This window comes from Atractosteus spatula, chromosome 18, assembly GCF_055471065.1.
Source record: "Atractosteus spatula isolate fAtrSpa1 chromosome 18, fAtrSpa1.hap1, whole genome shotgun sequence".
Classification (NCBI taxonomy): Eukaryota; Metazoa; Chordata; class Actinopteri; order Semionotiformes; family Lepisosteidae; genus Atractosteus; species Atractosteus spatula.
In genome coordinates this window covers 1,027,280-1,039,886 of record NC_142723.1, presented here as the reverse complement: position 1 = coordinate 1,039,886, position 12,607 = coordinate 1,027,280, and the positions used below count along the sequence as shown (strand labels likewise).

At 49.4% G+C, this 12,607-nt stretch overlaps 2 protein-coding genes across 3 annotated transcripts; one reads left to right on the top strand and one right to left on the bottom strand.

The window, feature by feature from the left end:
- Nucleotides 1-305: 305 nt before the first annotated feature.
- eif2ak1 (eukaryotic translation initiation factor 2-alpha kinase 1) lies at nt 306-12,571 on the top strand. Of its 2 annotated transcripts, none has more exons than XM_088936340.1 (15): nt 306-651; nt 2,583-2,741; nt 3,472-3,608; nt 4,212-4,255; nt 4,382-4,481; nt 4,633-4,713; nt 5,189-5,285; nt 5,822-5,879; nt 6,129-6,513; nt 6,704-6,818; nt 6,945-7,048; nt 10,398-10,518; nt 10,912-10,991; nt 11,486-11,719; nt 12,284-12,571. In XM_088936340.1, exons 1-15 carry the CDS (start codon nt 504-506, stop codon nt 12,392-12,394), a joined length of 1,974 nt encoding a protein of 657 aa, XP_088792466.1. In that variant the 5' UTR covers nt 306-503; the 3' UTR covers nt 12,395-12,571. The 2 variants fall into 2 exon arrangements, with proteins under 2 accessions (XP_088792466.1, XP_088792465.1); XM_088936339.1 differs by having other exon boundaries at nt 5,189-5,294.
- On the bottom strand, nt 7,175-10,354 carry LOC148818286 (ankyrin repeat domain-containing protein 61-like). The gene is made up of 3 exons (XM_088936893.1): nt 9,695-10,354; nt 8,795-8,883; nt 7,175-8,463 (listed from the first exon to the last, which is right to left on the bottom strand). The coding sequence occupies exons 1-3, from the start codon at nt 9,935-9,937 to the stop codon at nt 7,437-7,439; spliced, it is 1,359 nt and encodes a 452-aa protein (XP_088793019.1). The 5' UTR covers nt 9,938-10,354; the 3' UTR covers nt 7,175-7,436.
- Nucleotides 12,572-12,607: the final 36 nt, after the last annotated feature.

The following is a 12,607-nucleotide window of genomic DNA, read 5'->3' as shown; positions in this document are numbered from 1 at the left end:
AGTTTCAGATAACGCGCCCCCTAGCGGCCCCATCAAGCTGCCGCCTGCCCTTGAGACACCGCCAACGAGGGACTATCTAACAATTCCCTCCCCTCCCTCCCCGTGTTCAAAGCCAATATTCCCGTCAAGCAAGAGAATGGCTTGTCACCGGGAAGAGCAACTGCAAAAATAATATCCGATGACCCCCCCGCATCATGGACACGCACTTATGACGAGATATAACTGGAGTGGAGCTCTGTCGGGGGGCATATCGTGTGTTGCGTGGTGGTTTCATCAGCTGTGTGCGTCTTTGCAGCGGGGATGCCAGTTTGTAGACCGCCCCTGCGGGGCAGGAAGCCCGTGTCGGGGTGTGCTGTGCCCGGTGTGGGCAGGAGAGATCAGGTGGAGCTATTCTCCTTGCGAGGGTTGGCAGCAGCCGTATTTCAGCCGGTTACGGGGACACGGTAACGGGTAGGGATGGTTCCAGCCGCGCTGGGGGTGTGATCGGCGCGGCGAAAGCGGTGATGTTGGGACCGGGCGGCCGGGGGCCGTTGCTGGGGGACAGTTCTCGCAGCTTCGGCCCCGTGTTCCGGACCGAGCTGGCCGGCCGGCGGGGCGACAGCCTGGCGCTGCAGCTTGCCGAGGAGGAGGAGGACGACGTGCAGTTTGACAGTGAGTTTCGTGCAAGATCGTTTACTTCACATTTCCCTTGAGGGATTTTTTTTTTTTAGAAAGATCAGGTCGTTGTTGGACGGTAAACCCGAGTTTAACCTCGTGTGGGCGTAGAGGGCGGCTGTAACCCGCTTGGTTTCAGATGTCACTGTTCGGCTCTCACGGCTGGTTTCGGATTTCATCCAAATTAAGCCCGAACTGCACTTGAGCAATCACAACAAGCGTGTCTTCACGGAACGGAAGCGCTATCCTGCTCTCAAATAGCCCGTGTGGGGTAGGTTAGCTGATGATCCTATTGAAATTATCGGTTTACTGTAGTGCTTGTTTTAAATGTCATTTAGTAAGTCTAAAAATAGTTTATCGTTAACAAAGAACGTTTTAGGACTGTTGAGAATACACACGGGGTACTGTCGCAGAGGTGCAACAGTGAAAAGGTTCCCCGGTTCCGAGCGGAACGTCAAGTGGGGAACACATTATGTGTTACTCCGACACTGAGGCCGACTGTAATCTCTCTCCTGGCTTGTGAAAAACGTCATCGCCACTTTGAGATGCAACTAAAGAAGAGGTTTGCATTGGACAAACCTTAACGACCACCAAATGGTGCTTCATTCTTCGTTCAACCTGAAGGTTTGCCGGGAGTAGTCAGATTTAGTTTTTTACCACTTGTGGTGTACTTGGTCAGCCTGCTAAATCAATGCATAATACTATTATTAATACTGTAGTTTAACAATTTTCTAAGTCATGAACGACAAAATTAACTAGATTTGTTGGATTGCTCCACAATACATTTGTATATTGTTTTTTTATACCTTTTTTTCTTGGCTACCTGTTTCTTTTAAACACAAGTACTGCAAAATCCTCTGCACATCTGAAGTTCAAAGTGACATTTATTGTTAGTGGTAAAAAGATACCCACATCAACAAGGACGTCAACCACTTTAATAACTTAAAACCAAAGAACTGAGTTTAGCTGGAGGGGCAGATATTCATCTTGTGGTGCCTTTCCTATAATCCTTACCCGGTCTTGCCCTGCGTTCTCCCAGAGTGTTTTTGGAACAGTATATTTGTAATTGGTAAGATTGGCTGTCAGTTGCAATGGGCTCGACAGATAAGACTAATTTTTGAACACACCCTACTGCACAAACAAGAGACATTAGTATAGAGCTGCTCAAAGAATTGTGCATAACAGACGCTCCGTGAGAGATCTGGTCTGTTACGGTAATTTAATTAAGTTAATTTTTTATTGAAAGATTAGGATTTTTTTCTAATATCACCATTTTATATAAAATGGATTTAGTGCACAAAGATATTTTGGGCATGATAGCCAAAGCTGTTGCTGAAGGTAAGAACATTAATTCTTTTATCAATGCATATTATACCAGGGACATACATAATTACAATATACAGTATTGCTATTCAAGAGACAGAAGCACAGCTTTTCTTATGTATGAATTGATTGATGGAAATAAATTGTTCATCTTAGTCAAGTTCATCAAGTGAAGTGGAGCCAAGAAAAGTTACTGTGCTGTGGGGGTTGTTTTTCTTGACATTTACATTGAGCTGAACAAGAGGAAAGGAAATCTAAAATATCAAAAACATGTGGATTTATATATATGCCCACTTTTAGGATTTTCTCAACATTGGGCAAAAAAAAGGCTGTACTGTCATGGCGATAACAGCCCAACTTTTAGCAGCAGGAATCCAAGACTGGAATCCAGGAACAGGTCTTGCATGTGCAAATCCACAGACATTCTCGGTCGGTGCAGCAGAAAGGTATATGAGGTTGTATCTTGGATTAATCCTAGATTTCATTTGGATATACGCAATTCACCCTGCAAGGTTTGTATCCTGAAAAAAAATTGTCATCCATGATTCTCCTGAAATGCACGGTTTGAACTCTTGCTTGGCTTCTTGGCTCTGTTTCATGCCCAGCCTCGGACTCTCCCGAGCAGTGTGAGGCTGTGGAGAAGTACTCCGCGATCAAGGAGTTTGCCTCTGCCATCCCCAACCAGCTGCTGCTGGGCTCTCTCCTGGAGCACCTGTGCTGTGTGTACGAGAAGGAGCCACACCGCTCACACCTCCTGTTTAAAGGTCAGTGGTGCCCAGTTATTCCTGTCCGCCTTACCCTGTCCATTACAAACTGGACATTGCCTGTGCTGGCAGCTGCAGTGCTATGTCTGTGTTGTAACAGCAGAGCTCATCACAACACTGTTTAACTATCCAGTGCAGAGTGTTTTCTCTGTGTAACAGCAGGATGTTTGAAACTACGCCTAACCATTAAACAAAAGGGTTAGATGTACCATGTTTGTTTCTTGTAAGAAAAAAAATCTTATGTTGTCTAATCTCTCATCAGTTCTTCCTATGACTGTATAGGATCCACGTGTGTGTACATATAGACAGGGTAAAGAGTAGATCTAAAGTGGTACTGCATTTCCAGAATGGAGGCAACATTTTCAAATCTCCCACCCATTTTTCAAAATCTCAATGGAAAAGGATGCTTCTCCTTTATGAATGTAAGACAATAGAATAAGGGTCTAAGATTCACTTCCTGGGGGCCCTGAGGTCTGAGTTGTCAAATAAAGCATTTAATGAGAAATAATTTCTAATTATTGTCTAAATTAGACCTGTATGGGGTTTTTATGAGGGTCTTTTACAGGTGATTACACAAGACTGCCGCTCTGCTCATTCTCCTCTGCACCTGGTTCGCCCCCCCAGGAACTGGGTTAGAGCGCCGCGGTGGGGTTTTCTTTCCTGCTGTAGGTTTTATCCTCTGTCTCAGAACCCACCTTCTCACTCGTGCCCCTGCTTGTGTTCCCCCCAGTGATCAGCCAGCAGCTGGCCGCGATGAACCTGCTGTCCCCCTTGGCGTTCAGTGATGAGTTCAGCACGGTCAGGCTGCAGCACAACCGGGCCTTCACGGAGCTCCTGCGCGCCGCCAGCAGCACCCTCCACTCTCAGGTCAGAAAGAGCCCCTTGTACGGGCTGTATTAGTGCCTCTCTGTCTGCCATCTCCAATTTCACCACCTCTTTTCCCCTCTCTGTAAGTGGGCTTGTTACTCTGCTTCGACCTGTGAAGTGCTTTGGGACGAAGTGAAGGGATTATTGTGTATGTAGTATACTTTTACCGAGTTTTCAAAGAGCTCCACAATACTGGCTATGGTTTTGAATCTGTTAAAGGGCTGATTTTGATTTACACCAGTGGTTGCCACAAGGGTATCCTCATCCAGGGCCACTAACAAGCCCTGCCATAGACGAGCTGCTGATCCCTGATTTTCACTGTCTGCACTACAGTGATCCCTTTTTGTTTAATGATATCTCCTTTAGGGGTCTCCAACTTGAAGATCTTGGTCTTCTAAAGACCTTGAACAATTAGTCATGTAATGAGACTATTTAGAACAAAAGTCAGAGTATCCTTCAGCCCTGCAGGAGCAGTGTTCATTTAGGGTGACCTACTGTATAAGAATAACAGGACTGGAGCTTTTCAGACCATGTTTGGAAGCCACAGATATAAATATTTATTTCAAAGGTTGAAAGACGATGTATTTCTCTTGTGATTTTCAGGATCGTAGACTTCTGGGTAAAGGCGCCCAGGGCCAAACGGTCAGGTAAGAACCACTGTGCTTTTAGCTGCTTTGAATATTGACCACTTCCCCCAGTGTGCCGATTGTCAGTCTATAATATGGGTATGCATGTTAGCGTGTGCAAATATATATGATCTTCTGTTCTGTTAGATCCAAAGAGGACCTTTTCCAAAGACAGACATCCCGATATCTCAGTGAGTTTGAGGAGATATCCAAGCTTGGAAAGGGAGGCTATGGAAAAGTTTTCAAGGTATAGTTGTGCGTTTTACTCTGGAATTTAACACGAGAAGAGTGATTAAAAATGCTGACAAGTTATTTGTGGTTTTCTGGCTTTGCACATTTTCTCACTGCATTAAAACCACGTAGAACCCAGGACACTAAAGAAATGGCTTTACTTTTAGGTGAAGAACAAGCTGGATGGCCAGTATTACGCTGTGAAGAAGATTCTCATCAAGAAAGCTACAAGGAATGACTGCATGAAGGTATGGTGTTGGCTGTTTGCCTCTTTGATGCCTCAGACAAATTTCCATGGCTCTATCCTTTTGAAGTACAGTGCAAAATGTGTTTAAGGGGTTCTTAAACTCTACCTGATATGCATCATCCCAGTAAGTCCTGAAAGTGAAATGAGTTAGATCTTGTTAATCTGACAGTGGCCGGGGGGGATATTATGTTCATGTAGAAATATTCTTTATGGGCTTCATTAAGAGTTTTTTATACTTGTGATAGAGATGCCTTGCTGAAACCAGTGTAGGTATGAAACGTACCAAATTATTTTTCAAACATTCATAATCCTGTGTACCCAGGTGCACCCAGCAGCACCATTTCCAGCTCACGTTGTCCCACACGTGTTGCCACGACTGTCATCCAGCTCTCCAGCCAGTGTGAGACCCGGAACCACGCACACGTGCGCTTGCGCGGGACGGCCACGCGGTCTGACTTGGCTTTGTTTCACTGCAGGTCCTCCGGGAAGTGAAAGTACTGGCGGGTCTTCAGCATGCCAACATAGTGGGCTATCACACTGCCTGGATGGAGCATGTGCAGCCTGCAGTGAAGAGTAAGCCCCGTAAGCTGCCGGCTGTGCAAACCACCTGCGTGCTTGTGCAACGCTAAGATAACTCCAATGAAGTGAATCTAGATACAGTGGGGTACACCTGGCTAGTGTCAACATTTCCAGCTTCAAAGCATGGGGATGTTTGCAGAGATGTAAGGGTCACAGATTCAATCATCAAAGCAGTTGTGACGTTTACCTTGGTTTCCTTTAGTTGATTAAGTTCTGTGTCAACCAACGGTCTGGAACAGGGCATAAAATAGGCAGAGAGACGGGGAGAGAGAGGGAAAAGGAACTTATCGAAGGTGAGAGCTCCTTACTCAGATCGGCCGGAAAGACCAGATTGGAGTTAAGTATTTGAACCCTGTTAAGGGAGCTTGCTATTCTGTGGTCGTTAGGATAGATTCACATTCATTTTGTGGCATTTGGGTAAAACGAAGATAATCTTCAGAGATGCATGTAAAGATGATCAATTGATCGACCACAATAATGAAAGCTTTTTTCTATACAGCCTTGAGTTTTCTTTCTGTCTTTCACTTTAGGCACGGCATCTTTGCATAATAATTTGCGAGCACTGGAGAGACCGTCGCAGATGGAGGAGTATGTGAAACGTTCTATTTATTTATTTTTTTATTTTCAGTGAATGAAAGAAAGCGAATAAAATTAGGTTTTCTGAACATTTTACAGTGGTTCTGTGTTGGGCCAACAGCAGTGCAACTCGGTACGATTAACTGTGCTGCAGCTCTGTTCAGTGACGTTCCTCATGGGCATCGCTGGTGTTGTCTGGGGCTGAAAGCGGGCACTTGATGGAAAAAAAAATGTCCCCTCTTTGTCTTGTTCCGCTCACAGTGGCGAGGAGAGCAGTAACAGCAGCAATGGCGCCTCTGTAGTCTTTGAGAGCTCTGCCGCTTCAAAGAAGGCAAAGGAAGACGTGATGAGGCCAAGACCCCTGCCACAGGACTCGCAGGGCACCGGCGCCCGGAGGCAGGAGCAGAGCCCTGCTGTCCCCCCTGCAGTGTGTCCCAAAGGAATGCACAACCCGAAGGGCTCCATTCCCTGCGTGTATTTAGGACCCTCTGGCCAGGCGGCAGAGGGCTGGGATGGAGCGGTGCTTACAGAAGAGGGCTGTAGCAGGGACAAGCTGAACCTCCAGAGCTCCTGCCTGGACGGGGACAGCCAGACGTGGAGCAGCGTGTGCCCGCTGAGGGAAGCCTGCGTGCACCGATCCTCGGAGGTACGGGCACCGCATACAGAGACCCACAACCCCTGGCAGTGCGGTGGCAGGGTTCCGGGCAGAAACGCTCCCCCCAGCTCAGGGGTGCCCCCGTTCCTTCCCGGTGTACTCCAGTCACGTTAAAAAGTCAACGGTGTTCAGAGCCGAAGAGAACGTCATGGTTTTGTTTTTTTTGGACTCTGTGTGGCAGGTGCAGTACCACCTCATGCTGTACATCCAAATGCAGCTGTGCGAGAGCTCCCTAATGGACTGGATTCTGGAACGGAACGAGAGGCCCGTGGAAGATTCTACTGCAGCCGCCTCCAGTAAGGAAGACTGTCCCTGTGGGACTCGGCCCTTGCCTGTTCCACAGACAGTGGTGTTTGGTCATTCATTTAATCTCCAGGTGGATGCTGCGTGTAAAGCCTTCTGGTTTTGTTTTCAACCTGTAGGTTACAGCCTTGTGGACACCAAGCTCACAATGAGCATCCTTTGTCAGATACTGGAAGGTGTGCAGTACATTCACTCCAGAGGGGTCATGCACAGAGACCTGAAGGTGAGCTTCTTGGGCTGTACTCTGTTTTGCTGCTTATGGAATTTCAAATCATTTTATTCTTATAAACAGTGGCCCTTCCAAAAACAGTTTTAGGTTACTTAATATTTCAGCTTTGTAATGTAGAGATAAGAGCTTAATGAGGCTAACGGAGTAATCCAGTGAAAACCAGAGGAACAGACACAGAGGTCTACCCCTTTTCTAGGATCTCTGTTTAATTATCCGCATAGTTCCTCCTTATGTCTTGGATTTGAGGTGCTCAGCAGCAGTACAAGAGGATGAAGGATGACACAGGGGCTGCTTTGCTTTTCGTCAGTATTTTATTGCCCTTGCTTCCTGTATTGCATTGGTGATTTGCCCAAGAAACCTTGGCAACAGAGACTCGTGCTAATCAATCCTCAAGGTTTGGTTCTCCATATGTTCTGCTCGAGTTCTCTTTGAGCCGTGTTTGCCTGCTGCTGCCTGTGGCACAGCGCCCTCTGCCGGGGATGGAATCCCAGCTGCTGTAGACAAAGTCAAACAGCGCCTGTGGCAGAGCGTCTCTCAGATGCGTTCTGAGCTTCGCCCCGTATTGCTGGCGGACCGTGATCCTGCAGATATCCTGGAGGTGTAGGGGCTGCTGGGCGAGGAGCAGCAGGAGTTCCCTCTGGAAGCAGCTCTCTGGGAGCGTCAGGCCGTCGGGCAGGTGACCTGCCCCATTGGTGACCCTCAGTGGGTATGTGAGGCTGAGTAGCTTTCCCAGCAGCGAGGCACACTGCAGGTTGGGCCTCCGGTCCAGAAACAGGAAGAGGCAGTTCTCCCCGGCGGCCGTGCGCAGGTTGACGTTGCCCCCGTACAGCAGCAGCAGGTCCACCACCTCCTCGCGGCCCCCCTGGCAGGCGTCGTGGAGGGGCGAGCGGCCTGCCTGGTCCTGGGCGTCTGGCCGGGCTCCCCTGGCCAGCAGCAGCCGGGTGCAGTCCAGGTCCACCTGAAGGGTCCTCCCAGCCTTGGTGGAGGCGGCGCACACCGCCAGGTGCAGGGCGGTGGCCCCGGTGTGCTGGATGACCCGGTGGATGTCTGCCCCGCAGTCAAGCAGCGCGGCCGTTATCTCCGGGCTCAGGGTCCCCGCCGCCATGTGCAGCGGCGTCATGCCAAGGCGGTCTGTGGCATTGACGTGGGCCCCGCTGCCGGCCAGGATGCCCACCGCAGGCGGCGCCCTGTAGCGGACGGCCAGGTGCAGCGGCGTGTGCTTGCAGCCGCTCGCCACCTCGGCGTTGATGTCGACCCCCGAGCGGCACAGCAGCCTGAGGCAGGCCTCGGTGCGCCGCTGCATGGCGGCCATGGCGCGCTGGAACTTGGTTTGTGGCTTGGCCCACGTGGCGGCGATCGTGGGCCAGTGGGTGATCACGAGGTGCAGGGCTGTCCTCCCCCGCAGGTCCCTGGGGAATCGAGCAGTGAAACCGATATCCCCCACCCTGCTACAGCTGTAGCATTGATCATTAGCCTCTCGTCCTCGCTGTACTACATACCATAGGCTGACTTGATGAGCGGAACAAAAGCACCGTGATTTCCCGTGCAACTGCGCACATCATAGCTAACAATGGCAGCGCCAATATTACAAGAACTTATAAAGTAAGAAAATAACCGTTGTCATAACGATCGGCAGCGATATTATCTATATTGGCATGTTATAAAATGGAGCTGGGCTTCATTCGGGATTGGAGGAACGGGCTGGCCTGGCCTGTGGGCTGGTGGAGATCCGATGGTCACCTCATCTCGGGATTGGCTCCGGACAGGAGCAGGCGCTCCAGGCTGTTCTCCTTCCTGTAGGTGGCAGCCAGGTGGATGGGCAGCACCGCCTGACCCGGGACAGCCCAGGAACAGAAGTATTAGTACTGTGTTCCATTTAATCAGCTTTAATCAGACTTGTTAAAGAATGCTGGCCAACCACCAGCCACAGCAGAACAGCGCTATGAAATTTAAAGGATGATTCACGTTCCTTTTCAAACAGCAAAGTGACCTAGCAGGCGTCCTGTAAAATAGTGTGAGATCAGATGTCTAAGAAGTTGGCTCTGCTGATGAAAAGGGCACGCAGCAGGTATTTGTGTTTTTGTTTGATGTAGGGAGAACGTGAGTTTGGATGGTTTTGGTGCAACGATTCATATAACAATCGCATTTTCTCACATGCACGCCCTCCAGAGTAAGCGGAAAAACGGCCGCCGGTGTGGTGGGTTCATTCTGTTAGCTGTGCTGCTAGACTCCTCAGTGAGCCAACTTTCACATTACAGTGCGGCTACTGGAGCTTTAACGCTGCACGGTTTCGGAATGTGTCGATTGCAGAGGACCGTAGCGTTGCGGGAAAACAAGCGAAGTGAAAGGGTGTTTATGATCTGCAATTGGCTTCACACTGTTCCGTTCACGGATGAGGATGCGCAGTGAGGCATGAGCTTCTCGCGGGCCTGTAATAGGAGCATGCACATCCAGGTTACGCGCTTCGTTGAGCAGTAACCAAGTACAGCTCGAGTGTACTCGGGGAGCGAGGGGACGGGACAGCTGCTGCTTGCGTGCCTGTTTTTAACGCACGATGAGTCGACCAGGATGACAAAAAGTCGTAATATTCACGCCTGTCCTCATACCACCCCCTGAAGACAATTCGCCCTTAATAGTTACCTGTGTTTGGAGAGTCGGGACCAGCGCGCAGTCGTTCCAGATCTTGATGGGCTCATTGACCGGGTGAAACTGCAAGATCTCAACAATGCGGTCCGTCTCCCCCTTCAGAATGGCTTCGTGCAGTTTGAAGTGTAGTTCGTTGTAGCCGTGTTGTTGGCACTCGCAAACCTTCTCTGACCCGTTGGCTGACGTTCTGGAGTGCTTACGGCACGGGCCGTGGTGTTTCCTGTTCGTATTGCCCATTCAGAGCGTGAGAAGCGTCTTCATTGAGAGAATAAGCCGGGTTGTCCGGGGTCTCGCAGTCCGAGATCACGTGTACGCGCAGTGCTGCGGTTCGAAAGTGACGTCATAAACGTGTGATGAAACGAATCTGCGTCTCAGAGGGATGCCGTGTTGTGAGTTTTTCCTGTTCCTGAGGTCTAAAGTTATCGTTGCCATCTCGGTTTTCCTAACGATAGCGGGATGTGACTTTCAAAACCGTCCGATGTTAATGGCTCGTCAACATTGGCTGCGGTCACGGAAGTGACTGCTTTCCACCCCATCGGCGGAAGTGGATTTTGCTGGCACGCGTCGACATGCCCTCTGTAATAAACGTGCTTGACGTCCGCTGTTAGACGTGCATATCCACTTCTCGGGGTCCCAGGGGATGGGAGGTTTGGGTCCCCCTAGATTGGTGATGGGTTTGTTCTTCCTGGCCTTGCAGCCCAGGAACATTTTCCTCCATGGCCGAGACTGCCGCGTGAGGATCGGAGACTTCGGCCTCGCCTGCAGGGACATGATCGTCGATGACAGTGGGCCGTCATTCCCAGCCGCCTGCACCATCGGTGAGGGACCGCTTTAATTAGACCGCGACCCATACAGCCTTCCCTCTAATTGACGCCTTCGGATTGCGAATCGGAAGACTCGTGCTTGATGTTTTCTGGTCAGTTTGGGGCTCTCTTAAACTTTTTAGTCCTGCACATAATTGACGAGCATTTCATTACATTTTTGCATATGACAAATAAGCTGAACTGAACATTGCATTCTTTTATTATATTTTAAATCGTGTTAAAGTTAATGAAAGTATAAAATAAACTGTATAGTATGGCCCGACCTGGAATAACATTGCAGTGAAGTCAGTTATAGGCGTTGAGTCGGGTTCAACAGCTCCAGCAAAGAAAGACAGGACTGCAGAGTGTCAGAGCTGCTGAAACCTTACTGGATTGTGTTTGTCACAGGTTCTGCACATACCACTGGTGTGGGGACGTACGTCTATGCTGCACCAGAACAGCGGGAAGGGTCTCGTTATGACTACAAGGTATTCTGCCACATTCAGACAACAGTGCCAACAGCAACCTTAAATCACCTCTTCCAGCTGACCTTGGGATCACTTTTCGTCTGCACTGTAACAATATTTTAACGTGAGGCAGCGCTTCTTACAAAGAGTCCCGATTAAAAACACTGTCATGAAAAGGTGTAAAGTGTCTCGCTTAGCTGAAAAGGAAGACTGTTTAGTGTTTTTTGTTTTGGGTGCCATCAGAATTCTTCTTAATTCCCAATTTAAATTCTTATTCTCTGGTTTAAATTCTAAAACCAAATATATACAGTAAATACAAGATCATGCTTACAATTGCAAGTGAATCGCATAGCGTAAACTTGGAAAACCTGTTTTTTCTTTAAAACCAAGAAGGTTGAAGGTATCCCGCTCCAAGTGATGATTAATGTACGAGTGCGAAAGGTGGGTCGTGGTCTTTCTGGGAGAACAGCCTCGTAGGCCTTCCGACGCGGTGATGCGGATGTTGTCGTCCGCAGTCGGACATGTACAGCGTGGGGATCATCGCTCTGGAGCTCTTCCAGCCGGTCAGGACGGAGATGGAGAGGGCACGGACGCTGGAGCAGCTGCGTGTGGGGACGATTCCCGAGGCCTTCGCCCAGCACTGGCCCGTCCTCGCCAAGTACATCCAGCGGCTGATCAGCCCGGACCCTGCTCTGCGGCCCAGCGCCGCCCAGCTGCTGCAGAGCGAGCTCTTCCGCCACACTGATGAGGTGAGGGTCAGGGCCCCACCTGCGGCACCGCAGCCTGCCAGCAGGGGGACAGGCGCCTGCAAGGAAGTTCACTGGTCGAAGCAGGATGTGCAGCGCGCTCCGCTCGTTCAGGTCTCGAACCCGTATCATCCTTATTTTAAGCCTAATCTCGTAGAATGTGCAAAACAAATATGGGATTCTGATGCCGTTTCTTAATTTGTTTTCCACATTTTTGTATTCAGAATTATTGATTAGCAATTGGAAAGAATTTACGCCACTGTGTTTGCAGTGTCATCTTCTGCATCAGTCGTTCTTAACCTGGAGACGTGCTGGATTTTTTTTAAATGTGAATTTAAAACCAAAGAACAGAGGGTTGTGGCAGTTTAGAACAGGCTGCCCATCCATGTTGTGGAAGCCAGTGCCCAAGCTCTTCCCAGGACAAATCTCCAGCAGTCCTCATTCACGTAGCTGCTAGCAGAAACAGGCCGGGTCCACGTTCTCGCCTCTCGCTTGGAGCCCCTTCTCCTCCGCTGTGGTCTAGAACCAGGAAGGTGACGCTGAACTCCTCCTGCCCCTCTCCCGCAGGCGATCCATTCCTTACAGAGGAAAGTGGCGGAGCAGGAGGTGGAGATTGTGCAGCTGCGGAGGCAGATCAGCGAGCTCCTGCAGGCCCAGCGCAGTGGGGACCCGCGCTAGGGGAGCAGAGGACCCCTGGCAGCTGCTGTACAGAAATGTGAATTTGTAATTTACCGAGAATACCGGCTTATGTTTCTTTTGTATTGTTTTAGCATAATGGCTGCTTTTAAAACGATGCGTTATTTAATTAGGTTTTGCCTTTCTTTAAGGTCCATAATAAAATATTCGTCTACAAGGGCAGTGGGTTCTGGAAAGTATTCAACCTATGATGAG